We start from the raw sequence: 20,333 nt of genomic DNA on the forward strand, positions 1-20,333 counted from the left end.
TGATAAAAATGGAAGCAATCTGATAAGATGTTAACCACCATACATGAGCACCAATGAATCTGAGCAAACATTATTCATGCAAGGATCAAAGTGGAAATAGCATATCCCAATACATCAATGTGAAGTCAGAAACATGATCTTCAACTTTCAGCTACCATTAGCTGGTGATTGCAACATGCCCAATATAGGAATTCATAAATGAACTTACATAGAATGCAACATTGTTTGTAAATAAAGGAATCCACAGAAAAGCAGCATTAACATGTTAAGTAAGTACCTTATGAAATGAATTCCTCAGTGTTGAAATAAAAATTCATAAATTAACACACCATATCCAAATATGTTGTCAAGAAGAAAGCTGTATCAACACTTTGCTTTTGACTTTCAGTAGGAAAAGAAGGCAACTGTATCAATGCTTTGAGTAGAGTAGTAGACAATTCAAGATCCTGAGTATATTTACATGTAGCTCTCAATTTCCATCAGCTAATGAGTTTGTCTAACTACTCGCTTTCTGGCGATATGTAAGAACCTGTAAGAACCGGTAAAACAGGAGAAAGGAAGATCATATTAGTGCCTTTCAACCCCCGATAAAAATGGAACGCGAGAAAATGTTAATGCAGTTACAAACTGGAGAACAAAGTTAATACTCTTCATAGACATGGATTTGAGGATTGAGCCACAGCTTTGGCCATAAACTAGAGAATAATATCACATTTTACATATTTAGTTAGAGACGAATTACACCAAGTCCAACAAGTAAATCAAGCTTGCCCAGAGATGTACTTACAAAAACCTACAGCAGCAAGTGCAGACTTACCAAACCATGCCTACTGTATGGCCACTTGTCTTTAATCTTTACCAACGTATCTTTCCCCTCCAAAACTTTCATCTCATCATCAATGGAGCTCGAAGGATTTGGAGTGGATCGGTTCTCACCATCACTTAGATACCCTTTTACTAATATTTCAACTTCTTCAGACTGCAGTTCTGTTCGGTGAGCAACATACTGTGTATGGGATATTCAGGACAAGTTAGACAATCATCACAAAACTCCAGAGCAAATGTACAAACTGGAGATACTGTCAAAATAAGACTCCCTCCCATTTTTCGAACATGATGAAGGGGTGAATATAGGGCGTATAGAGAAAACATGAACAATATCTCCTATACATTTGATATCTCAAAACAGTACATTTCCAGGTCATACATATCACATGAATCAAAGGGATCTATGACTTCAAATCATGGACACAACCCAAACGATAGAATGCATTTAAAAACAACTATGCAGTAGCAAGAAAAATAGCAGGGTTTGGTTTTGATAGAATTGACCTAAACAAGAGTATTAGGCATTCATTCATGGCAAATTTGGAGGCATTACAAGCAGCATCGTGTCCTAATGATGGAATGCTATAATTGTTCTAAAAACATGAGATAACGTAATGTGTCACAGTATCCTCATCTCAAGAACCACCTGCTGCACTAGCCTCTCTTTTTTTATGGAACCAGGACTCAAACATTACCTTTCCACACAAAAAAAAGGTTTTTAAAAAAAAAGTCGGAAAAGAATCAAACAGCGGAGTGAGACAAATCTTACATCACATAGTTGTTTAACTGACACGCTTGGTCGACAGCAAAGGTATGGCCGTTGCAAACTTGGCATACTTTGTTTGTCCAAAGAAACAAGCATGAGATGAACATTTAACTGCAAAAAGGAATGACTTTAAAACATAGAATAATCACACACAAAAGCTACGGTTACCTAGATCGATGTCGTGAAGTGTTTCAGGGGGCAAAGAAAAGATAAGAATCTCATTGAAGGATTAGAATCCTTGAAAGAATTACTTGGTGAAAACACTCAATGGAAGCGTATGTGTACATGGATGACCTAACTATAACAATTAAACATTCCAAAAGCATATTATCAGACCTCATCATCATTTTCCTCAGTGCCCCGGAGATGTTCCACGAGCTTCGACAAGCGATTGCTTTGAGAATTTCTATTGTTGCCGCCACCAGCATTTCCATGCCGTGTGTTACTTCTAAGACCACCTCTGCCCCAAGCAAGCATTTCTGTGTTCCACACAAGCCCAGGAGATGGTCCCCTTTTCTCCCTGTTCCCTATTAAATCATTTTCAGCACCCCCGCCATCTGGTTTGATTGCTGATGAAGTCGGGTGGAAAGACCGCGGTGCAGTCCTTCTCTTGCGCCTTCTCGGCCTTATTTCGACGGAGACTGAGTGCTCATCAGCGGAAGATGAATCCTTGCCTCCATTATCTTCATTTCCATCCTCATTATCTTCAGAGGCCTGAGGCTCAGCGCCTCTAGTGTTCCGTCTCCTTCTTGAAAATAAAGTCCGAGTACTACGTTGTGGCCTTGTCATCAAAGGACCTCCTGCTTCTTTACCCAGTGGGCGTTTTCTAACCAGTGCTTCTGATTGCCGTTGAAATATTTCAGCAATTGAAGCTTGAATCTGTTGTGCAGACCATTGAACACCACATCACAAACAATAAAATAAATGTCGGTACACAAGATACACCTATTTGAATGCAACATAGAGGATATTTAGACTTAAATGAGACTATTTATATTTTTTATAAACACCAGCAGAAAATCAGTGTGAGATGAGCAAAGGGACTTGAGAACAGAACCTAAATAAATATTTGGCAACATTTTGTAAAAAAGAATCACATCTATGCCTTTGTCCTCTTATTATTTGAATTACAGGACAGAGCCAAAAGGAACTTATCCGGCAAAATTCACACTCTACGTAGTTTACTCCAATCATAATGGCGAAGTCATGACTGGAATCCCTGTCTGCTTCATGAATATAATACTATAAACATTAAATAATGATGACACGTGAACGCACCTGCTTATTTCGGTTCTCATCCTCCTCTTGGAAAGCAAATTCCTGGGAGCAAATGCTCGGTCAATCAATGCTCGCTCTCCAAAGGTACCGGTCAAAAAATATTAATAAGAAAGTAAACCCAGCAAAATGACTCATACCTGCTGCTCATATTTATCGATATCAGGATACAAAACTGCAATTAGGGCATCAAAATTTGGATCATCTCTCAAAGAACGCCGGCTTGCACAATGCGTGCGGCAAGCAGGACACTCATTGTTCCTGCAATCAAGTACTCAGCTAAATTGGGTGTACAATCTAACAGTTATTCACAAGCTAAGCCCTAAAAAATGCAAAATGAGGGCATCAAACTGCTGATGCTGCATGAACCAATAAAGTATATGTAACTGATGCTTTCTTTACATACCCCAACCGCATTGACTTGTCAATGCATTCCCTGCAAAAGCGGTGCAGGCACTCCATCACAGTTCGTGTTTTCCTTATGATCCCTATACAGACAGAAGACAAATTGATGTTTAGCAACCGGCTTCAGATGATGAGAAATAGAAGGGAAGCAACTTGGCAATGAATATAGGTGTCAAGTTTCTTCCATAGACAAAATTCACTAGTATCTAGAGAACCTCAATATAGCGTGAACAGCACTAGCAGTGAGTTATTGCCGAGTGCTAGCCCTCATACTTGGTCAAAATGGAAAAATTAGGATTACAAACTCATCTATTCAAGGTTGAAAATATAGTAATGAGGATCAAAGGCAGACTTGAGATCTTAGCAATACATATATGCTGAAAGAAGAATCAACAAGAATAATGAAAAAAAATTAGCCAAACACAATTTCCAGTCCAAATAAAACTAAAAATATTGGTTTGTATCAAATTTAGTCAAGTATGTAGGTTGGGTCCTCCTTCAGCAACAAGTCACAAAGGTTTTTTTTTTTTTCTTTTTAAGGTTTATCAAAGCATAGATGACCAAAGAATTTAGATGAGGATCACATAATGACGCTTATCAAGTATTCTAATGCATGAACAAAGCCTTCCACAAGGCCCCGTGAAGGGGATTCAAGCAAGGGAGGAAGATTACATATGTGATATTTAATCATCCAATTAAAAATAGCCAAATACATATACAAAACACATTGTAACTGCTGAGGTTGATGCAACCTAGAATTAGAAAAAGAGAGGAAAAGGTTGCAGTTACAGATGGTGAAGAACAATAAAAAAACCTCACTCAACAAAAAACGCACTTGTTTACATGAACTGATTTGTTCAGGATCAAGATATAGCAAGTAAACTATTTCATGAGCACCACTAGCTGCATGTGAATTATGTTGTATGTCATTGCATTATCATGCTCAGAGGTCATTATTCTATTTCCCAATTTAGCATATATGACAAGTTCATTAATCATGCATAGTGATACAGATGCTTCATACATTCAGGAATGGGGAAGAGGAGAAAAAGAATCATTCCAAACAATAAAAGTACCAAGACAAATGGGGCATTGCACATCTTTACGAATGTCTGGCAGCTCCACATAGACAAATCTGCAAGAACGAGGAATATCTCAGATGCTTTTTGCAATCATTGATTTATAAAAAAAATTGATAAGAAATGTGAAACATTGATTTATAAATTTGCAATATTTAGTTTACATGATGAAACTATCTGACTAGAACTCATCCAATTTATTGCAAAAGATCACTCCTATACCTTTCAGCCATAATCCTAAAATAGGTCAGCATATAAGTGGTTTCCCATATGCAGGGACTTTGTACTGTCAAGCCCTGGTAACGTTGTTCGCTTTGCATTGAATTAAACCACATGCTCCACCGCTTGTGCGAGCCCCCTATATGAATATCCATGCAGTCACAGGCAGAATAATCATGGGGGTGTTTTTCCTTTAACAAGGGAGTGTTGGTGGATGTACCAATAATTAATCGCTCGTCAAGTCAAATAGGATTCTAAATTTCTAATGCTTTTATTGGATCCTTATATCCTCCACCTTCTCAAGTGCCTTAAATAACATTGCAAGTCTTTGAAAACAGTTTCCTGATGTTCATTTATGGACGCTATCAACGAGATTTGCTAGCTTATTATCAGTTTCATTCATATTTGGCCATCTAGACCAAAGTTACCTAAATTGAGGGTTGCACCAAGAAGAAGATCATTGACATAGATACACTTAAGGTGCTCTGGATGATGAATGATTTTACAATAAATTTAATTTTGGCAAACCATAAAAGGAAATTGCACTGCAGAAAAGCAAAAAGAAAAATCATTTTGGTTGTAATTTTGATGTCATATCTTTTGGACTTTGGAGTAATGGGATGCTTAGAAAAAACAAGCCCAGTATAGCCCTATAGTTAGCATTACATCTAACACATTACCCTCTGAGAACATAGTCATGCAAGATTAAATAACACAAGGCCATTTTATGGGAAATCTTCCAACCAGAAGAATTCACCTCAGCCAATAACATTTAACCAATCATCTCATTCAGACTCGAGATGCCAGACTAATTAAAGAAAGAGCCTACCATCCAAACAAGACCAGTTTGCCTATCACCTTCTCTAGGATATTCTCTACTACTTTTCTTTTTTCTTTTTTCCTTTCTGCCTCTTTTGAGTATAAATATAATCCCTATTGTTTTATCATTTACCCAGAAACATAATGACAGTGTATGCACCAGAAATACAGACCTCTTCAGATACATATATATTTTTAAAAAAAAACTCGTTGATCATAAAAATAGGACTCCATATTTTAGCAAAATTGACCATAAACCCTCTTATATGTAAATATTTCTAACATTCATATCGAAATTATACAAAAAAATTGACATCAAATGTTCATACGATCAAACTGCAAAGTTCGCAATGACAGGATCCACGAGCAGCGGTAAGCACATACGCAACATGCAGCAACCCAAAATAAAAAACGTAATTCAAACACAAAAAATAACACAGTCGTGACTGATATGGAAAAAAGACGAAAACTTTCGTAGGAATTTTTGGCACACGCACATGTATATACACGTACACAACCAAGCAAGCAACTGAGAGAAAGAGAGATTACTCTGGTTTTTCTTCAGAACTTGAAGATTCACTCTCAGCTTCAGACTCTGAGAATACGAGGACAAATCAGTAAAATCGAGAGTGAGATAACATTCGAAACGAAATCAATTCCACGTTGAACAACCATTAACACGTAAATTCTACCAAACAGCAGTACATACACGCATACATGCAAAATATACACAAATACACACACAAAGAAGACCAAAAGAAAACGAGAGAGTTCAGAAAGGGAGAGAAAAGACAGGTCACCTGCTCCTTCTTCTTCAAGTTCTTCCACTCGGTCTGCCTCTCCCTCCTCCTCCTCCTCCTCCTCTTCTTCCCGTTCCTGTGGCTTCTCTTCAAGTTCTGGATCTTCAGGTTGTGATTGCTTGCTATGCTGCTGGTGGTTTTCTTGTTCGGGGTCTTCATTGCTTAGATTGTCTGGAAGCAGAGGCCGCTTGTGCGCAGGCATGTTGAATGGCTCTGTTTCGGCGGCGATTGCGGAGGTCGGTGCGGCGTACCGAGTAAGGGATTGGTGAGCGAGTTGAGCTTTCTCTTCTCTCCGCCGATGTGGAAGAAACAGAGAGAGAGAGAGAGAGACGACGAGGAGAACGAGAGAGAGAAGGGAATGGGGGAGCTTAATTATATAGGGAGTAATGTATTTGTGAAAATTTTTAAAAAAAGAAAAATATAAAAACAGGACATGTATATGACTATGAGCACCAATTTTGTAATATTTGGAAATAAATAATGTTTTTTTCTTATAATAATATGTTTTCATTCTGAAATTTTTATATAAAATAAAAAAATATATATATATTATCTTTTCAATTTCATATTTTTTAGAAAAATGAGAAAAAAAAAATTCAAAATTCGAGTGCATGAATTATTTAATTGAATGTTAATTGACTTCATTAAATTTTGAGTTTATATTGTTTTTATTACTTTTACTTGCATGTATGTCTTTCACATAATTAGTGTTTATTTTGATAGTAGTGGCCAGTGGGAAAGATCTCCTTTTTTAATCGAGTTGGGCCAAAATCCAATGTATAGTCATAAGGGTATTACAATCAATACATCAAATTAATACAATAACTATATTACAATCGGGCACGACGATTCTTTATTTTTTGGAAACATTGAATAATAGTTTCATTGCTAATATCATTAAACGCATTCCTTTCAATGTAAACAAGTAAACAATCATTCAAAAATTGATATCCCATGAGATTGCACAAGCGACTTTTCACTATGAGGGGGGACACTTTACAGTTTGACGGTTTTGTCCCTCTATTAGTATATATATTTTAAAAAAAAAATTGAGGTGGGGCACGTGCCCACCCTAGTCCTTCACTAGCTATGCCCCTAAGGAAGGTGACGGAGAAATTCAAACTCCAGATTTCTATGAGATCCCACACATTATCAGATGAATCATGAATGTTACGAATAAGTGGGTGTGTACCAAGAACTTTCTGTCAACGCCTACTAATACACCACAAAAGAAGATCAGCTTCTTACAACTCGGCCCAGAGTTGGGCCAGGGGTATTGAGTTTCATGAACCCGCCAGGGACGGCCTGTGAAACTAAACTACTGGGCCGGCCCAGCCCACGAGATCCCCGCCCGAAATACATCTCTAGGAATGAGACAACGAAAATATACTATCCATATTCCACAAAGAATATTTGCCGCAAAAACTCCACAGAGTCTGCAACTTCGTCAAAAGCATGAATCAGCTAGAATGAAATCAAGTTTGTCAGAAAAACATCCAATGAATCGAACTAACATCAGATGATCAAATGAGCAAAGCATATATTAAAGATCAAGGTAGTATAAGCAATGCCATAGTACAGAAACACCCATGAATTGAATAGCCAAAGCAGTCATAGCACCGTGAACTCCACGGAGTTAAATGGCTAAGCAACATAGTAATACATACGTAACGGGACGGGCGCCACAACTGGAAACCATAGCACCATGAAATGAATATCAAATGCTGCCGGCCCTTTTCTTTTAAAATAAATAAAGACCTTAGATACATCTTCATGACAAATGCTGACATATTATTATCATTGCGTTCCTGAGGTGACAGAAGAGAGAGAGCGTGCCTGGAGAGCAAGCATTCATCTGATTTGAAAATGTTTGTACGGCGCATTTTCTCGTATGGTTATTTTAATCCTTCCCCCCCTATCGTCAACCTGCCCACAGACCATGTCCTTCAACTGAGTTCCTGATGCTTTGCGGGTTGAGCCTTCTGCATTGGACTCAGACATGTTCTTCCTTCGTCGCTCGTTGTGTCCAGCCAAACGCCTGCGACAACTTCTTTTGGTTTCATCAAATTCGCATAGCTCATGGAATCTGTGTCAAGAAATTTTGCTCATCAGAATAAACAAATGAGTCAGGGAGAACGAAATCTGCCCAATGATATGGATTAACATCAAGAACAAAACAATATCTAACAACACTAGTTGTAGCTTGGTAAAGAAAATAATAGGCGAGTTCTTTTATGAAAGTAGGGAAAATATATTTCAAAAAGTATATAAATCCAACCCCAAAAAACAAGTAATAAAACTAGATAATGTGACCAAGGTACACAATTAAAGTTGATTGGAATCATACAATGTAAAGAAAGATAGAATTGTTTAAACTGGCTTTTTCGTCATACCAGTTAAATCGTACTATACTGCTCTTTGTACAAGCTTACAAGTTTCTCCATGAAGATTCACTGATCAAGATATATATTATTACCTAGAATGATCTATTGCACTGTCCTCTTTCGAATAACATTACAAGGAACACGGAGACAAGGTTTATACATGCTAAGTTACTAACACAAATAACAAAAACCTAGGAAAGAAAATTATCACGATATATAGAATCTAACAAGATTCCCAAATATTCCTGGAAACCACTTAAAGCCTTTAGCAAACAACAAATACACCAACTTTACCCAAACCAAGGATTAACTATAAATATCTTTGTACCACCAGCCCCGTCGAAACAAAGAGGGATAGAAAGCAGGCTTTAAACTCGCGATTCTTTGATTCTTTCCAATACAACAGGCCTAAACAAGGGCGAAAGGAGATGATTAAGTATTTTACAAAACCCTTGCAACTCCTAAAAGTTTGGAACTTTCAACATTAAGGCAGCCAGTTTTACTCCAGTTATAGTTTGAATCCTCCCAACTACATAATCAGAACTAAACACCTAAGTATCCCATTTATAATTTGTTCTTTCTTTCCAATACAACAGTCGAAACAGGGGCAAAATGAGAAATCAATTCTCAAGTACATCACACTAGCCTAAAACTCCTGAAAGTTGGGAACTTTGAACAAATTATGAGCATCCAATTGAACCGCAATTATAGTTTGAATCCTCACTACCACACATAAGCCGAGTTAAACTCCTCAAATTTCACAGTAACAGCAAGCCATTTGACAAAAATAACAAACTGATAAATACGGGGGAAAGATTCAGAAAAACAAGAGAATCAAGATACAATAAATGGGTATCAGCTCAATTACCTGCTGCATTGTTGACAAAACCTCTGCCTAACCCCTGCAACAAGCACAACCTGAGCCTTGGAATGGTGTTCACAGACCTTGTGCCTCCTGTGGTACTGCTTGGCATCACTCAGATCAGCCGTGCACTTCTCTGCCTGACAACACCTCATCGCCCCTCCACCTCCCCCAGCACCGCCACCGTCTTTCTTTCCACCACCGGCAACCGTCATACTCATGCCTCTTCTTTTCTTGCTGCTATCTTCCTCTTCAACAAAACCCACATGCTCAAACCCCTCATCACTGTCAGAATCGGATTCTGCCTCTCTCTTAACCACCCTTGATGCAGTCACCGCCCTCTGCTTCCGCTCGGAATCCATCAAACAAGACCCACAAAAGGTGAAGCGAAAAAAGGGAAGTTTTTGGTGGTGAAAAGAGAAGTACCCAAGTGAAAGAAAACCCAAAAAGTTGGGGGTAATTGAGAAAAAAAGGAAGAGTGATAAGAGTGAGGACCACCACAAAAGCACAAAAGCTCCATTCTTTTTATTAAGGGTGTTCAATTTTGTTGTTTTGTTTGCGTAGGTGAGGCGCAGTGATATCACGAATTGTGGACATAAAAAACAAACAAGTCCCTCTCTCTTCCTTCTCTATCCCTCTCTCTCTCAAAATTTCTCTGCGGGTGAAATGGTGAATGGTGGTGGCTGATGGTTCTCTCGTGAGTGGGGGGCCCTAAGATAGTTACCGTCAGTGCCAGGCGTTAAGGTCTTGAAGATGTTCCTTTCCGCTTCCTCTGGCTGAGAGAGACATTTTCAGGTACTAGAAAAGCTGTATTCCTCTGCACCGCCGCACATTATAGATAGTTAATTTTTGGGTTGTTCACCAAATGGGAGTCCAAAACGTGGCAATGTCAATCGATGCTGATGGAGCTCTCTGCTGCGTCAATGGGATTTGGTACAGTTGTTATTCACAATGGTGGGGACTTGACATCAATGGGATTTGGTACAGTTGTTATTCACAATGGTAGGGACTTGACAGGGGACGGCAGTTTCGTCCCCAAAGGGGCGTTGATCTCTGATTTCTGTGTCTCTCTCAGACTCTGTTTTTCCCCAGTATGTAAATCATGTTGACTGTAAATTAGTATTAGCCTATTAGGAGTTTTTTGTCAAAATAACACTCTACCTTATAATATGTCCCAATATAACACTCGAGTGAAAATTTTTCCCAAAATAGCACTACACGTCACTGGCAGTGACGTGTTCTTTGTAAGTTTTAAGCTATCACGCCATCTCTGATGACGTGATTGGATCACGCCACCAACAATGACGTGAACAGTGGCAAAAGATCAATCACAACTATTGAATTTTAAATAGTCACGTCAACTAAGTTGGCGTCACCAATATATATGTGTGTGTATCTTAATGCATATATGTGTATATATATATATATATATATGTGTACTTGAATTCTCCTACGTGGACTAAAAATATGGATCAATTTTGTGGACTTGTTTTTCAACCATAGATATGATGGGTCCCATAATAAATATGTGGCTCTCACTTATGTTGTGTTTTATCACAACCATTGGATTTTGGTCTATAAAGTTGGTTCACATAGGAGAATTCCTATACATGTATATATACACACACATATATAGAGGAATTATCCTATGTGAACCAACTTTGTAAACTTCAAATCCAATGATTGTAATAAAACAAAACAAAACAAAAGTGGGGACCATAAATTTTCTATGGGACCCATCACATCTATGGTTGAAAAATAGGTTCACACTTTTGGTTCACATAGAAGAATTATTTTGTACATATATATAACATACATATATATATATGTATATGTATGTATATAGATGTATATATGTATGCATGTATATTTCTATATGTATGTATGTGTGTGTGTGTATATATATATATATGTGTGTGTTTATTTTGTTCATTCACGCCACTCCAATTGGCGTGGCGTGAATGAACGGCGTGACTAATCCAAAATATATCACGTCATCTGTAATGGCGTGATCGTATAAAAGTTGTAAAGAACACGCCACTGGCAGTGGCGTGTAGTGCTATTTTGGGAAATACTTTCACTCGGTTATATTGGGACATATTATGAGAGAGAGTGTTATATTGGTAAAAAACTCAGCCTATTAGGGCTTCCAGACATGAGGATGGGGAATGGTATGGGCTGGGCCTAGTTAAACTGAAGCCCAAATTTGTCTGACTAGCCGGTGGTTTCAAATATGAGTCCTTAGTGCGATTCGTGTCGGATTCGTTGTTTGTGTGTGCCGAAGAGGAGTTGTGGTAGTTTTCCACATTCCTCCCTTTGAACTTCGGTTGACTGAATCCTACATAATTGCTCTTAGCTCCGCCGTTCACGTTAATATTCACTTATTCGCGGGTCATTCCAGATTGCAGGTTTCGACGATGATCTTTCCGCAACGTCGCCTACGACGAACTACCCACATCTCCATCATCCAAACACTTCACCCCACCATTCAATCGATAGAAACGAAGGGTGGTGTGTACAAAGGGTATGGAGGTAGTCAACGTGAGTTGATAACTCGTGCTTACTAGGAATTCCTGGTTGAAAATCAACAATTGCGATGATCTATGCCCATCAAATTGAAATTTCAAAATTCAGGAAAAAAAATCTATACAAATAGGAGTCCCTCCAAAAGTTTTGGCTGAGACACCAAGCAAAGAAGAGAATGGACTTTGATATGTACAAATTACAATCACTGACTACTTACATATACAAATACAAACTTGTTGGTGGCATCTGAGGCCTGCACAAGTTGTTCTTGAGACATCAACCAAGGAAGAACCTCCATTAAAACCCACAAAATACAAACTGCAATACACAATCTGTGCACAAAGCTTTCATACAAATCAGTTTTTGCTACCAGAGACATCGCAAGAGAAGCACATCCTCCCACCATGAACATCAAGGTCAACCAAATGCACTCCATCACCATGATTACTTGTAATTGCTGGTAGCTGGGATTGATGAACTGAAACAGAGTAGCAGACATATATACTTCAGTACTTCACACAATCTGGAAATATATACATACATACATATATATATAGAGAGAGAGAGAGACTTCTCCAAATGAAATGCTACATCTTTCGCTTTCTTAGTGCCAATATTATTCAGCAATAGTTCTGATGTTGACTCTGGCTTGATTAAAATATTAACAGAGGAAAACATCTACGCTTCTAATTTGTCTTTTTACGTCTGTTTAATGTACACGGTTAGAAATTGTTTGTTGGGTCAATATCTTCGACTCAATCTAACTAAAAAAGCTCTCAACGTAGTACTTGGTTCAATTATATGGAATTAATTAAGGGAGCAGATTCTGATCCATTGGAGACGGTAAGGGCTCATGTTTTGTATTATTAAAACAATTATTTGACTGTCTTGAGAAGTGAAAACGCTTTGAAAAGTGAAAATAGAACTTGGAAACTATTTTTCAAGATAAGGGGAGGAAGACAGCGATGAGTCGTTTGCCTTTCCTCCTCTTCTTTGGCATAGATCCACCCTTACTTTGTATAGATCTTCTTCTGTTTTCTTCATGTTTTTGTGTTGAATAAGGAATGTTTCAGAGTTTTTTCAGAATATCTTCTCTCATAGAGGTGAAATATGAATTTCTCATCCATCTGTCGTGTATTCTTCACCACATCGATTCTTCTAGTGTGTTTTAACGACATATCTGATGCACAGTGATGAAGCTCCAAGATTTGGTAGAGATCGATCATTTTAGATGAAGGAGAAGTCAAGAACCTAGATCCAATCCATATGTGCCATGTCTGTTTTATGTTTGTTGTTTAGTCTGTCCGGGTTCATCTCAGGAAAGTTTGTTTTAGACTGTCCGATTTCATATCGGGACAGTGTTGTCATCCCGATGTTGTCCAGTGTTTGTGTTTTTTGCTGTTCTTGAGTCCTCGTGCCTACTTTCCTTGGGTTCAGTTTGAATTTCCTAGGCTGCTATCGTGGCGTTATGTGTAACTTTGTTTTTATGGAATGAATTGTTGGGGTTTATACCATTTTCAAAAAAAAATCAAAAAACTGAGAGAGAAAACGGGATATTGCAACTTTTTGTCAATGAAAAAGTTGACCAAGTCCAACTCGATCACTGAATGTTCAAACGTTTCAACTTCATAATTCAAAGTTGAAAATTGTTCTAATATGCACATTCGGATAGATTTTTTATTATTCCGGCAGTCAAACTGTTGATGTGACATAAAAAATCAATAGAAGAAACTTGAACAATGAGAAATTTCTTCGTGTGTGCATATTGAACAATTTTCAATTTTAGATTACCAAATTGAAAAGTGTGAACATTCCGTGATTGAGTTACAAATTGACAACTTTTTCAGTGACCAAAAATTATCTTACCTCCAAGAGAACATTATAATGGTATAGAAAGAGAACATACAAATTTCATGAAAGGCGTCACTTGAGGATATTATTTAGAGATACATATTCAAAATATGTGAGCTAGAACAAGACATGTATTGAGGTGTAGATTTTTGATATATAAATTGATAAAGAAGTGAGTGAAATGAGGTTAGCATGATTTAAGCACAGATGAGCAAAAAAAAATTGTGCACAGCAAACCCAATTGGAGAAAAGCCTCCTTTATAAATCCTCATGAGAATGATTACAAGTCATGCCCAAAAAAATTTATTGGCTTTTCTTTTTTGCTTTGTTTTGGGAGTCGTGAATTCTCAAAGCACTTTGCGATAGTCTAACTAGTTATCTCTACACACTTTAGAGTGTAAAGAATTTCGTATGAGGACTTCTCACTAGGAGTGATAAAATTCTGTCCAATTCGAATGATCGAATTTGTCTAACCTGGATTAAACCAATTTTGAACAAAAATTATATGTCCGAAATTCGGGTACAAACACAAAAAATTTATCCAGTTTAAAATCGGGTACAAGTCTAAATACAGAAAATCTTGTTCAGTTTACTTGTCCAGATCCTAACCCATATTAAGATATTGTCTAGTTTACTTGTCCGGATTTAAACCAATCCAGGTTTGATCAATTAAGTATTGACGAAATTCAATCTAGAGTAGGGTTTGAACATGTAAAAATTTCATAAACACGTGATGTTTGTCTGATCTGAAACCAACCAAAAACTGATTTTTTGCAGACTCCTACTTCACTCCCAAAAGCTCCTTGTGCGCTTTCCAATCAAAAGTTAGTCTTAGCCTTTCTACTCACTCCCAAAAGCTACCATGTTTTTACTTATCGCTGTCATTGGGAAAACAGGGTGGTCTTCTTCTCATGCCTAATAATGCAGGTGAACTATGAATAGTAACATGCAAAAAACCCAAAACACCCACCTATCCCCTTACGATTTAGGAAGTTTTTTGAGGGGCAACATTGTCAATTGAAAGAAACTGATGTGATGGTAGACTTGGTAGTTATATTCGGCGTCCGGGTCCCAAGAATACTGCAATCCCTCGTCCCCTTTCCCCTCGTAAATTCCACAGTAACAAACATATTGATTAGTTCTCCACTTCGTTTACAAAACCCCCAAAAAAGGTTCAGAACTTGAAGAAGAAGAAGAAGAGAGAGAATGGAAGATTGCAGGCCATTAGGGTTCTTGATAGGCCTGCCATTTGCCTTGGTTGCTCTGGTTTTGTCTCTTGTTGGTGCTGTCGTTTGGCTTCTTGGGTGAGTCTTCGATTTCTCTCCGTCTCCTTTTGTGATTCCCACTTCTTTTTGGATCAATTTGATTTTTCTGGGTAGTTAATGTATCATCTATTCATGAATGTGGGTTCTGCATAGAATTTTTTAAATTTCTTGAGATTGAATTGGTGGGGTTTGATTTAATCTCTGAAATTTGAATGTCTTTTCGTTGTAGTTTTGCAGAGGAAGATTAATAGTAAATAAGAGTTCTTTAATGAAATCACATTAGTGGGTTTTGAGGTATTTGAAGTTTAAATACTTTCTTTCCTCTGCTTCTTTGTCTTTGAATGCAGATCGGTGCTGAGTTGTTTGTGCCCCTGCTGCATCTGCTGTGCTTGTATTGCAAATTTGGCTGTGGATCTGGTGAAGCTGCCTATAAGAGTAATTAGATGGTTCACAGATCTGATCCCTTGTTAGTATTCATAGTTCATATTTTTACCTGCTCATTATTTGTTCATTCAGGCTTGTCTCTTGTTTTGTATTTGGAGTTTTGAGTTCACCATCAATCTATGTAACTTGGGAGATTGTTTAGTGGTGAATCTATGGAGCCAAACCATACCCACTTATTAAGGTTTTGTTGATGTTGTTAGTATATTTAAAAGAAATTTTATGTGTTATATGTACAAAGATGGAAGGGTAGTAGAATGCTAAAGATTTTGGACTACCCTAAGGATAAACCAAGTTCAAGTCCTCCTACTCTTACAATATATATCAATTTTAACTTTGATATAATCTCCTAACTTGTGTTAATTTTTACTTTAATTATTTTTTAAATTTGATTTACTCAATAACTAAAACACATTTTCCTTGATTCTCTCCTTAATGGTGAACGTTTCCCTGATATATTGGTAAAAATATATTCCAACGTTTTTTTTTAATATATATATCAAGGTGAAACACGTTTTCCTTGATTCTCTCCTTAATGGTGAACATTTCCCTGATATATTGGTAAAAATATATTCCAACGTTTTTTTTTTAATATATATATCAAGGTGAAAGCTCTGGTTTTAGATATCATTTTTGAGAAAGAAAGACAAAAAAAAAACAACATAGCAAAATTCGAACAGTGTTTTGAGTGTGCAAAAATCGCTGATACAGAGAGAGTATTCTACGCTTGTTTTATCCTGGGGACGACGTAGCCGATTTATTGCTTGCACACAAGCGGCAGAGCCACGAATCGTCTTAAAGAGAGTGACCTAGTTCGTGACTCATGCCATCGATTTCTATTTATTGTCCAGTCTCCTTATTTTGCATACTCTGAGGTAATATCTTTAACAGGTTCTAAATTCAATTCTCACGGAGGACAATACTCTTGTGGCCATGCGAGTTTTGGCCTAATTTACTTTGTCATCAAGTGAAATTTTTTTACCCATGTGGATTTGACCTTCTAAGTTAAGGCTCATATTTGATGTACGAGGGACAAGTTTATATGTGTCGAGAACAAATTAAGGTCTATATCGAATATACAAATGACAAACTTATATATTTCATTATGGGTAAAAAAACAATCTGTCTAACCCGACTCTGTAAAGTTACTTGAATAGTGTTGTTCGTGGAATGTGGAGACGATGGTAATCCTATGGCCCTCGTGGGTTACAATTAAATGGATCGTGAATCAAAATCTTTATTAGACCTACAACTCGGCCCATAGATTACCGTCCGCTGCAGATCCATTTATTTGCGGCCCATTGATTGCGGTCCATTGGAGATAACCCACGGAAGTTGTTGGGCTTCGCGGGCTACAACTAAATGGATCCTGACTCCTGACACAAAATCATTAGTAGACCTACACTTGGCCAGCGGTCACTGCAGAGTGCACATAAGCTCTGTGTAGATTCATGGCATCATGGATCCAATAGATGAGGGTTAATACAATTTTTTGTCACTCAAGAATTAACAATTTCTAACTCAAACAAACACAGAATGTTCACACGTTTGAATTTGAGAATGCAAAATTGAAAATTGTTTCAATATGTATACATGGATATATTTTTTATTATAGAGAGGGTATTTTTAGTTATGAAGATTATGAAACAGCGATTACGAAATCGAATAGGAAATGAATGACTTAATGACTATCTAGTTATACACATTGAGAAAGAAGTATTTAATTGAATTCCAAATGAGATTATTATGCAATATTATCAAAACATCATAACTCGAAAAAACCAATTGTAAATGTTTATTCAATTTATGAATATAGTTTTTACTTTTATATTAATATTAACAAGTGATGTATATATCTTTATTTATTTATTTATAACCCAAAAAAAAATTTTAGAACACCCCCAGACCCCCTAACTAAGTTTTGCTCATGCATGTAAGACTAGTCGAAGCCCATGCGGATAGAGGCTCGAAAGCAATCACGCTGACTAGAGATAAGACTGATCAAAGCTCATGGGAATAGAACTCGAAAGTGGACAAATCTACGAAATTAGGATTTTACAAAGAAATATCTCATTTGATTGGTTGGAACTTCCAATCTCAAACATCATACACCGTAAAAATAATCAATTAAACTATTGCAAATGGTTGGGACCAAGTACAGGGATGGCAAATTCTATGACCAGACGGGCGCGTATAGCAACTCCACAAGCGGTAGTAGTGTAGTTAGTTCTGGAAACTTCTACAGGTTTCTCAATTCATCAAAAACCAAATACTAATACCACCGCCCCCACACAAATCTTCCTTAGAACATCAGACACCAGAAGACTCTGAAATAGAAACAGAGCTAAACCAAGCAATCGAGCAATTGTTCCGGTGAAAGTGAAGAAGAGAAAGAGAGAAGAAGTAGGAGGTATGGGAGTGGACTATTACAAGATATTGGGGGTTGATAGGAATGCGAAAGAGGATGACTTGAAGAAGGCTTATAGAAAGATTGCAATGAAATGGCACCCTGACAAGAACCCCAATAACAAGAAGGAGGCTGAAGCCAAGTTCAAGCAAATATCAGAAGCCTATGATGTAAGTGTTGATTAATCGTTCAGTATAATCAACTGGGTATCTTGATTAAGCTTTCTTTCATGTTGTGTAATGTAAGCAATGAATTGGGTGTTCTGAGTTTTGATTGAATTTGTGCAGGTTCTCAGTGATCCACAGAAAAGAGCAATCTATGATCAGTATGGTGAAGAGGGTTTGAAAGGCGGTGTGCCGCCTCCGGATGCCAGTGGTCCGGGAGGAGGTCCATCATATTTTTCCACCGGTGATGGACCCACGACGTTTAGATTCAGTACACGAAACCCGGATGACATTTTCGCAGAGTTTTTCGGGTTTTCAAGCCCATTTGGAGGCATGGGAGGTGGTGGTGGTGGTGGAGGTAGAATGAGAGGGACGAGGTTTTCAAGTGGAATATTTGGGGATGATATATTTGAATCATTCGGGGGAGGAGGTGTAGGTGGTGGTGGTGCTAGAGGAGGTGTTTCTCGGAAAGCGCCTCCGATTGAGAACAGGTTGCCTTGTACACTAGAAGAGCTTTATAAGGGAACTACCAAGAGGATGAAGATATCTAGAGAGCTACTTGATGCCAGTGGGTAAGTACTTCTGAGCCAATATTGTTTTCTATATGGTTTGAGAATATGACAAATGAGTATTTGACATTTGATCAAACTAGTTGTTTAGTTATTTGTTTCAAGGATTTAACTTGCTATAGTCTCTTTTATATTAATCATTGCTTTTATGATCTATTGGGTATAGTCTCTTTTGTATATGCTATTGACTAATTAATCACTATGCTCTTGATTGATCGCATATTGTCTCGAATTATGTAAAGCCGGCAAGACCTTGCATTTTGTTTTTCTGGATCCGCATAAAGTTTTGTAATTTTCATCAATACAATGGAATCAGGTGTGCATAAGTTGTTTACGCTAAATTGCCTTGATGGTGAGGTAACTTTCAAGTATGAGTTCGTGTATTTGTGATTAGGCATTAGCGTAATGAAGGTAGATTGGTATGGTGCTACTAACTACCGTTTTGAAGATTCATAGGTTTAAATGTTTAATAGTTATTTTGGCAGGAATTCGTTCGTAGGGTAGACTATAAGTTCCGACATGGAGGGTATATTATCAAACCTGCAATTATCATTAGTGACACAAGTTTAGATTAGTTCATTTTCTTTTCTTGAAAGTAGTAAAATTGTTTGCATTTACAGTTCATAGGTGGTGGGTCAGTTTGAACTGATTTCATTAAGAAATATTGATGCAGCTGGTTACCTTATGTTTACAGTCATCAATGTTTTTCTGTGAACCTATCAATTTTTCAACTTTAAGACTCCAAAAGGTTTATATATCAAGATTGTAAATGGCTTTGTCTTTTGAACCTTTTTCCTTTGGACATGTTCTTCTCTTTGCTCGGATCAACCATCGATTTTGAAGGTTGTTTCAGTAGAGTTTATGTGCATATCCTTCATTCGATGCGAGTTTGATTTTTTTTTTACGAAGTAGTTCAGGCCATTGTATTCATGATATAGAAACAAGGTTGATGGCGTACTGATATTTTTCTTTATTGGTCTGTGCAGGAAGACCATGCCAGTGGAAGAAATTTTGACCATTGAAGTAAAGCCTGGCTGGAAGAAAGGTACAAAAATAACTTTCCAAGAGAAAGGTAATGAGCAGCCGAATGTTACCCCAGCAGATCTCGTCTTCATCATTGACGAAAAACCCCACAGCACATTCACACGAGATGGGAACGATCTGGTTGTTATGCTGAAGGTTTCCTTGGCCGAAGCCTTGACGGGTTACACCGTCCATCTTACTACTTTGGATGACAGGAATTTAACTATTCCAATCAACAATGTGATTCATCCAAACTACGAGGAGGTTGTTCCAAGGGAAGGGATGCCAACCCAGAAAGATCCAACAAAGAAAGGAAATCTGAGGATCAAGTTCAACATCAAATTCCCAACTAGGCTGAGCGCGGAGCAGAAGGCTGGAATCAAGAAACTCTTGGGACCTTGAAGAGAGTATCACATCTTTTAAAAGAGGACCAAATCTGTGAATATATTATTTATATATAGATTGCTAAAATGTATGAAATAGAATGAGGCATCTTGGGCTGGTTTTTCTTTTCTTCCCATTTGGTGGAAGCATTTCAAGTTGAGTTAACATTGCGATTTTCACAATTTCTCATTTTGTATTCCTTTGTTGGTATTACTTTTTCCTTTTTTACCTAGTCTTGTTTTCTTCCTTTGTGAAAGTTGGGGACA

At 37.5% G+C, this 20,333-nt stretch overlaps 4 protein-coding genes across 5 annotated transcripts; 2 read left to right on the forward strand and 2 right to left on the reverse strand.

Moving 5' to 3' along the window:
• Nucleotides 1–60: 60 nt before the first annotated feature.
• Nucleotides 61–6,555, reverse strand: LOC120004529 (putative E3 ubiquitin-protein ligase RING1a). 2 transcript variants are annotated; one of them, XM_038853892.1, is made up of 10 exons: nucleotides 6,192–6,550; nucleotides 5,941–5,986; nucleotides 4,351–4,409; nucleotides 3,276–3,357; nucleotides 3,010–3,130; nucleotides 2,873–2,914; nucleotides 1,931–2,473; nucleotides 1,598–1,705; nucleotides 818–1,006; nucleotides 61–529 (listed from the first exon to the last, which is right to left on the reverse strand). In XM_038853892.1, the coding sequence occupies exons 1-10, from the start codon at nucleotides 6,391–6,393 to the stop codon at nucleotides 497–499; spliced, it is 1,425 nt and encodes a 474-aa protein (XP_038709820.1). In that variant the 5' UTR covers nucleotides 6,394–6,550; the 3' UTR covers nucleotides 61–496. The 2 variants fall into 2 exon arrangements, with proteins under 2 accessions (XP_038709820.1, XP_038709821.1); XM_038853893.1 differs by lacking the exon at nucleotides 1,598–1,705 and having other exon boundaries at nucleotides 6,192–6,555.
• Nucleotides 6,556–7,711: 1,156 nt separating this feature from the next.
• Nucleotides 7,712–10,394, reverse strand: LOC120003746 (squamosa promoter-binding-like protein 3). The gene is made up of 2 exons (XM_038852813.1): nucleotides 9,444–10,394; nucleotides 7,712–8,277 (listed from the first exon to the last, which is right to left on the reverse strand). The coding sequence occupies exons 1-2, from the start codon at nucleotides 9,797–9,799 to the stop codon at nucleotides 8,043–8,045; spliced, it is 591 nt and encodes a 196-aa protein (XP_038708741.1). The 5' UTR covers nucleotides 9,800–10,394; the 3' UTR covers nucleotides 7,712–8,042.
• Nucleotides 10,395–14,817: 4,423 nt separating this feature from the next.
• Nucleotides 14,818–15,703, forward strand: LOC120004564 (signaling peptide TAXIMIN 2-like). The gene is made up of 2 exons (XM_038853930.1): nucleotides 14,818–15,118; nucleotides 15,427–15,703. Exons 1-2 carry the CDS (start codon nucleotides 15,021–15,023, stop codon nucleotides 15,548–15,550), a joined length of 222 nt encoding a protein of 73 aa, XP_038709858.1. The 5' UTR covers nucleotides 14,818–15,020; the 3' UTR covers nucleotides 15,551–15,703.
• Nucleotides 15,704–17,748: 2,045 nt separating this feature from the next.
• Nucleotides 17,749–20,277, forward strand: LOC120003312 (dnaJ homolog subfamily B member 13-like). The gene is made up of 3 exons (XM_038852250.1): nucleotides 17,749–18,097; nucleotides 18,215–18,663; nucleotides 19,647–20,277. Exons 1-3 carry the CDS (start codon nucleotides 17,933–17,935, stop codon nucleotides 20,083–20,085), a joined length of 1,053 nt encoding a protein of 350 aa, XP_038708178.1. The 5' UTR covers nucleotides 17,749–17,932; the 3' UTR covers nucleotides 20,086–20,277.
• Nucleotides 20,278–20,333: the final 56 nt, after the last annotated feature.

This window comes from Tripterygium wilfordii, chromosome 8, assembly GCF_013401445.1.
Source record: "Tripterygium wilfordii isolate XIE 37 chromosome 8, ASM1340144v1, whole genome shotgun sequence".
Lineage (NCBI taxonomy): Eukaryota > Viridiplantae > Streptophyta > Magnoliopsida > Celastrales > Celastraceae > Tripterygium > Tripterygium wilfordii.

Bases quoted from the DNA above. Each gene is read 5' to 3' on its own strand.
- LOC120004529 (XM_038853892.1), bottom strand. From the start codon at position 6,393: ATGCCTGCGCACAAGCGGCCTCTGCTTCCAGACAATCTAAGCAATGAA. The intron at 3,131-3,275 runs GTATGTAAAGAA...ACTTGATTGCAG, and splicing joins GACAAGTCAATGCGGTTGGG to GAACAATGAGTGTCCTGCTT. The intron at 530-817 runs GTAAGTCTGCAC...CGGTTCTTACAG, and splicing joins CATACAGTAGGCATGGTTTG to GTTCTTACATATCGCCAGAA.
- LOC120003746 (XM_038852813.1), bottom strand. From the start codon at position 9,799: ATGGATTCCGAGCGGAAGCAGAGGGCGGTGACTGCATCAAGGGTGGTT. The intron at 8,278-9,443 runs GTAATTGAGCTG...TTCTTGACACAG, and splicing joins TTTTGTCAACAATGCAGCAG to ATTCCATGAGCTATGCGAAT.
- LOC120004564 (XM_038853930.1), top strand. From the start codon at position 15,021: ATGGAAGATTGCAGGCCATTAGGGTTCTTGATAGGCCTGCCATTTGCC. The intron at 15,119-15,426 runs GTGAGTCTTCGA...CTTTGAATGCAG, and splicing joins GCTGTCGTTTGGCTTCTTGG to ATCGGTGCTGAGTTGTTTGT.
- LOC120003312 (XM_038852250.1), top strand. From the start codon at position 17,933: ATGGGAGTGGACTATTACAAGATATTGGGGGTTGATAGGAATGCGAAA. The intron at 18,098-18,214 runs GTAAGTGTTGAT...GAATTTGTGCAG, and splicing joins AAATATCAGAAGCCTATGAT to GTTCTCAGTGATCCACAGAA. The intron at 18,664-19,646 runs GTAAGTACTTCT...TGGTCTGTGCAG, and splicing joins GAGCTACTTGATGCCAGTGG to GAAGACCATGCCAGTGGAAG.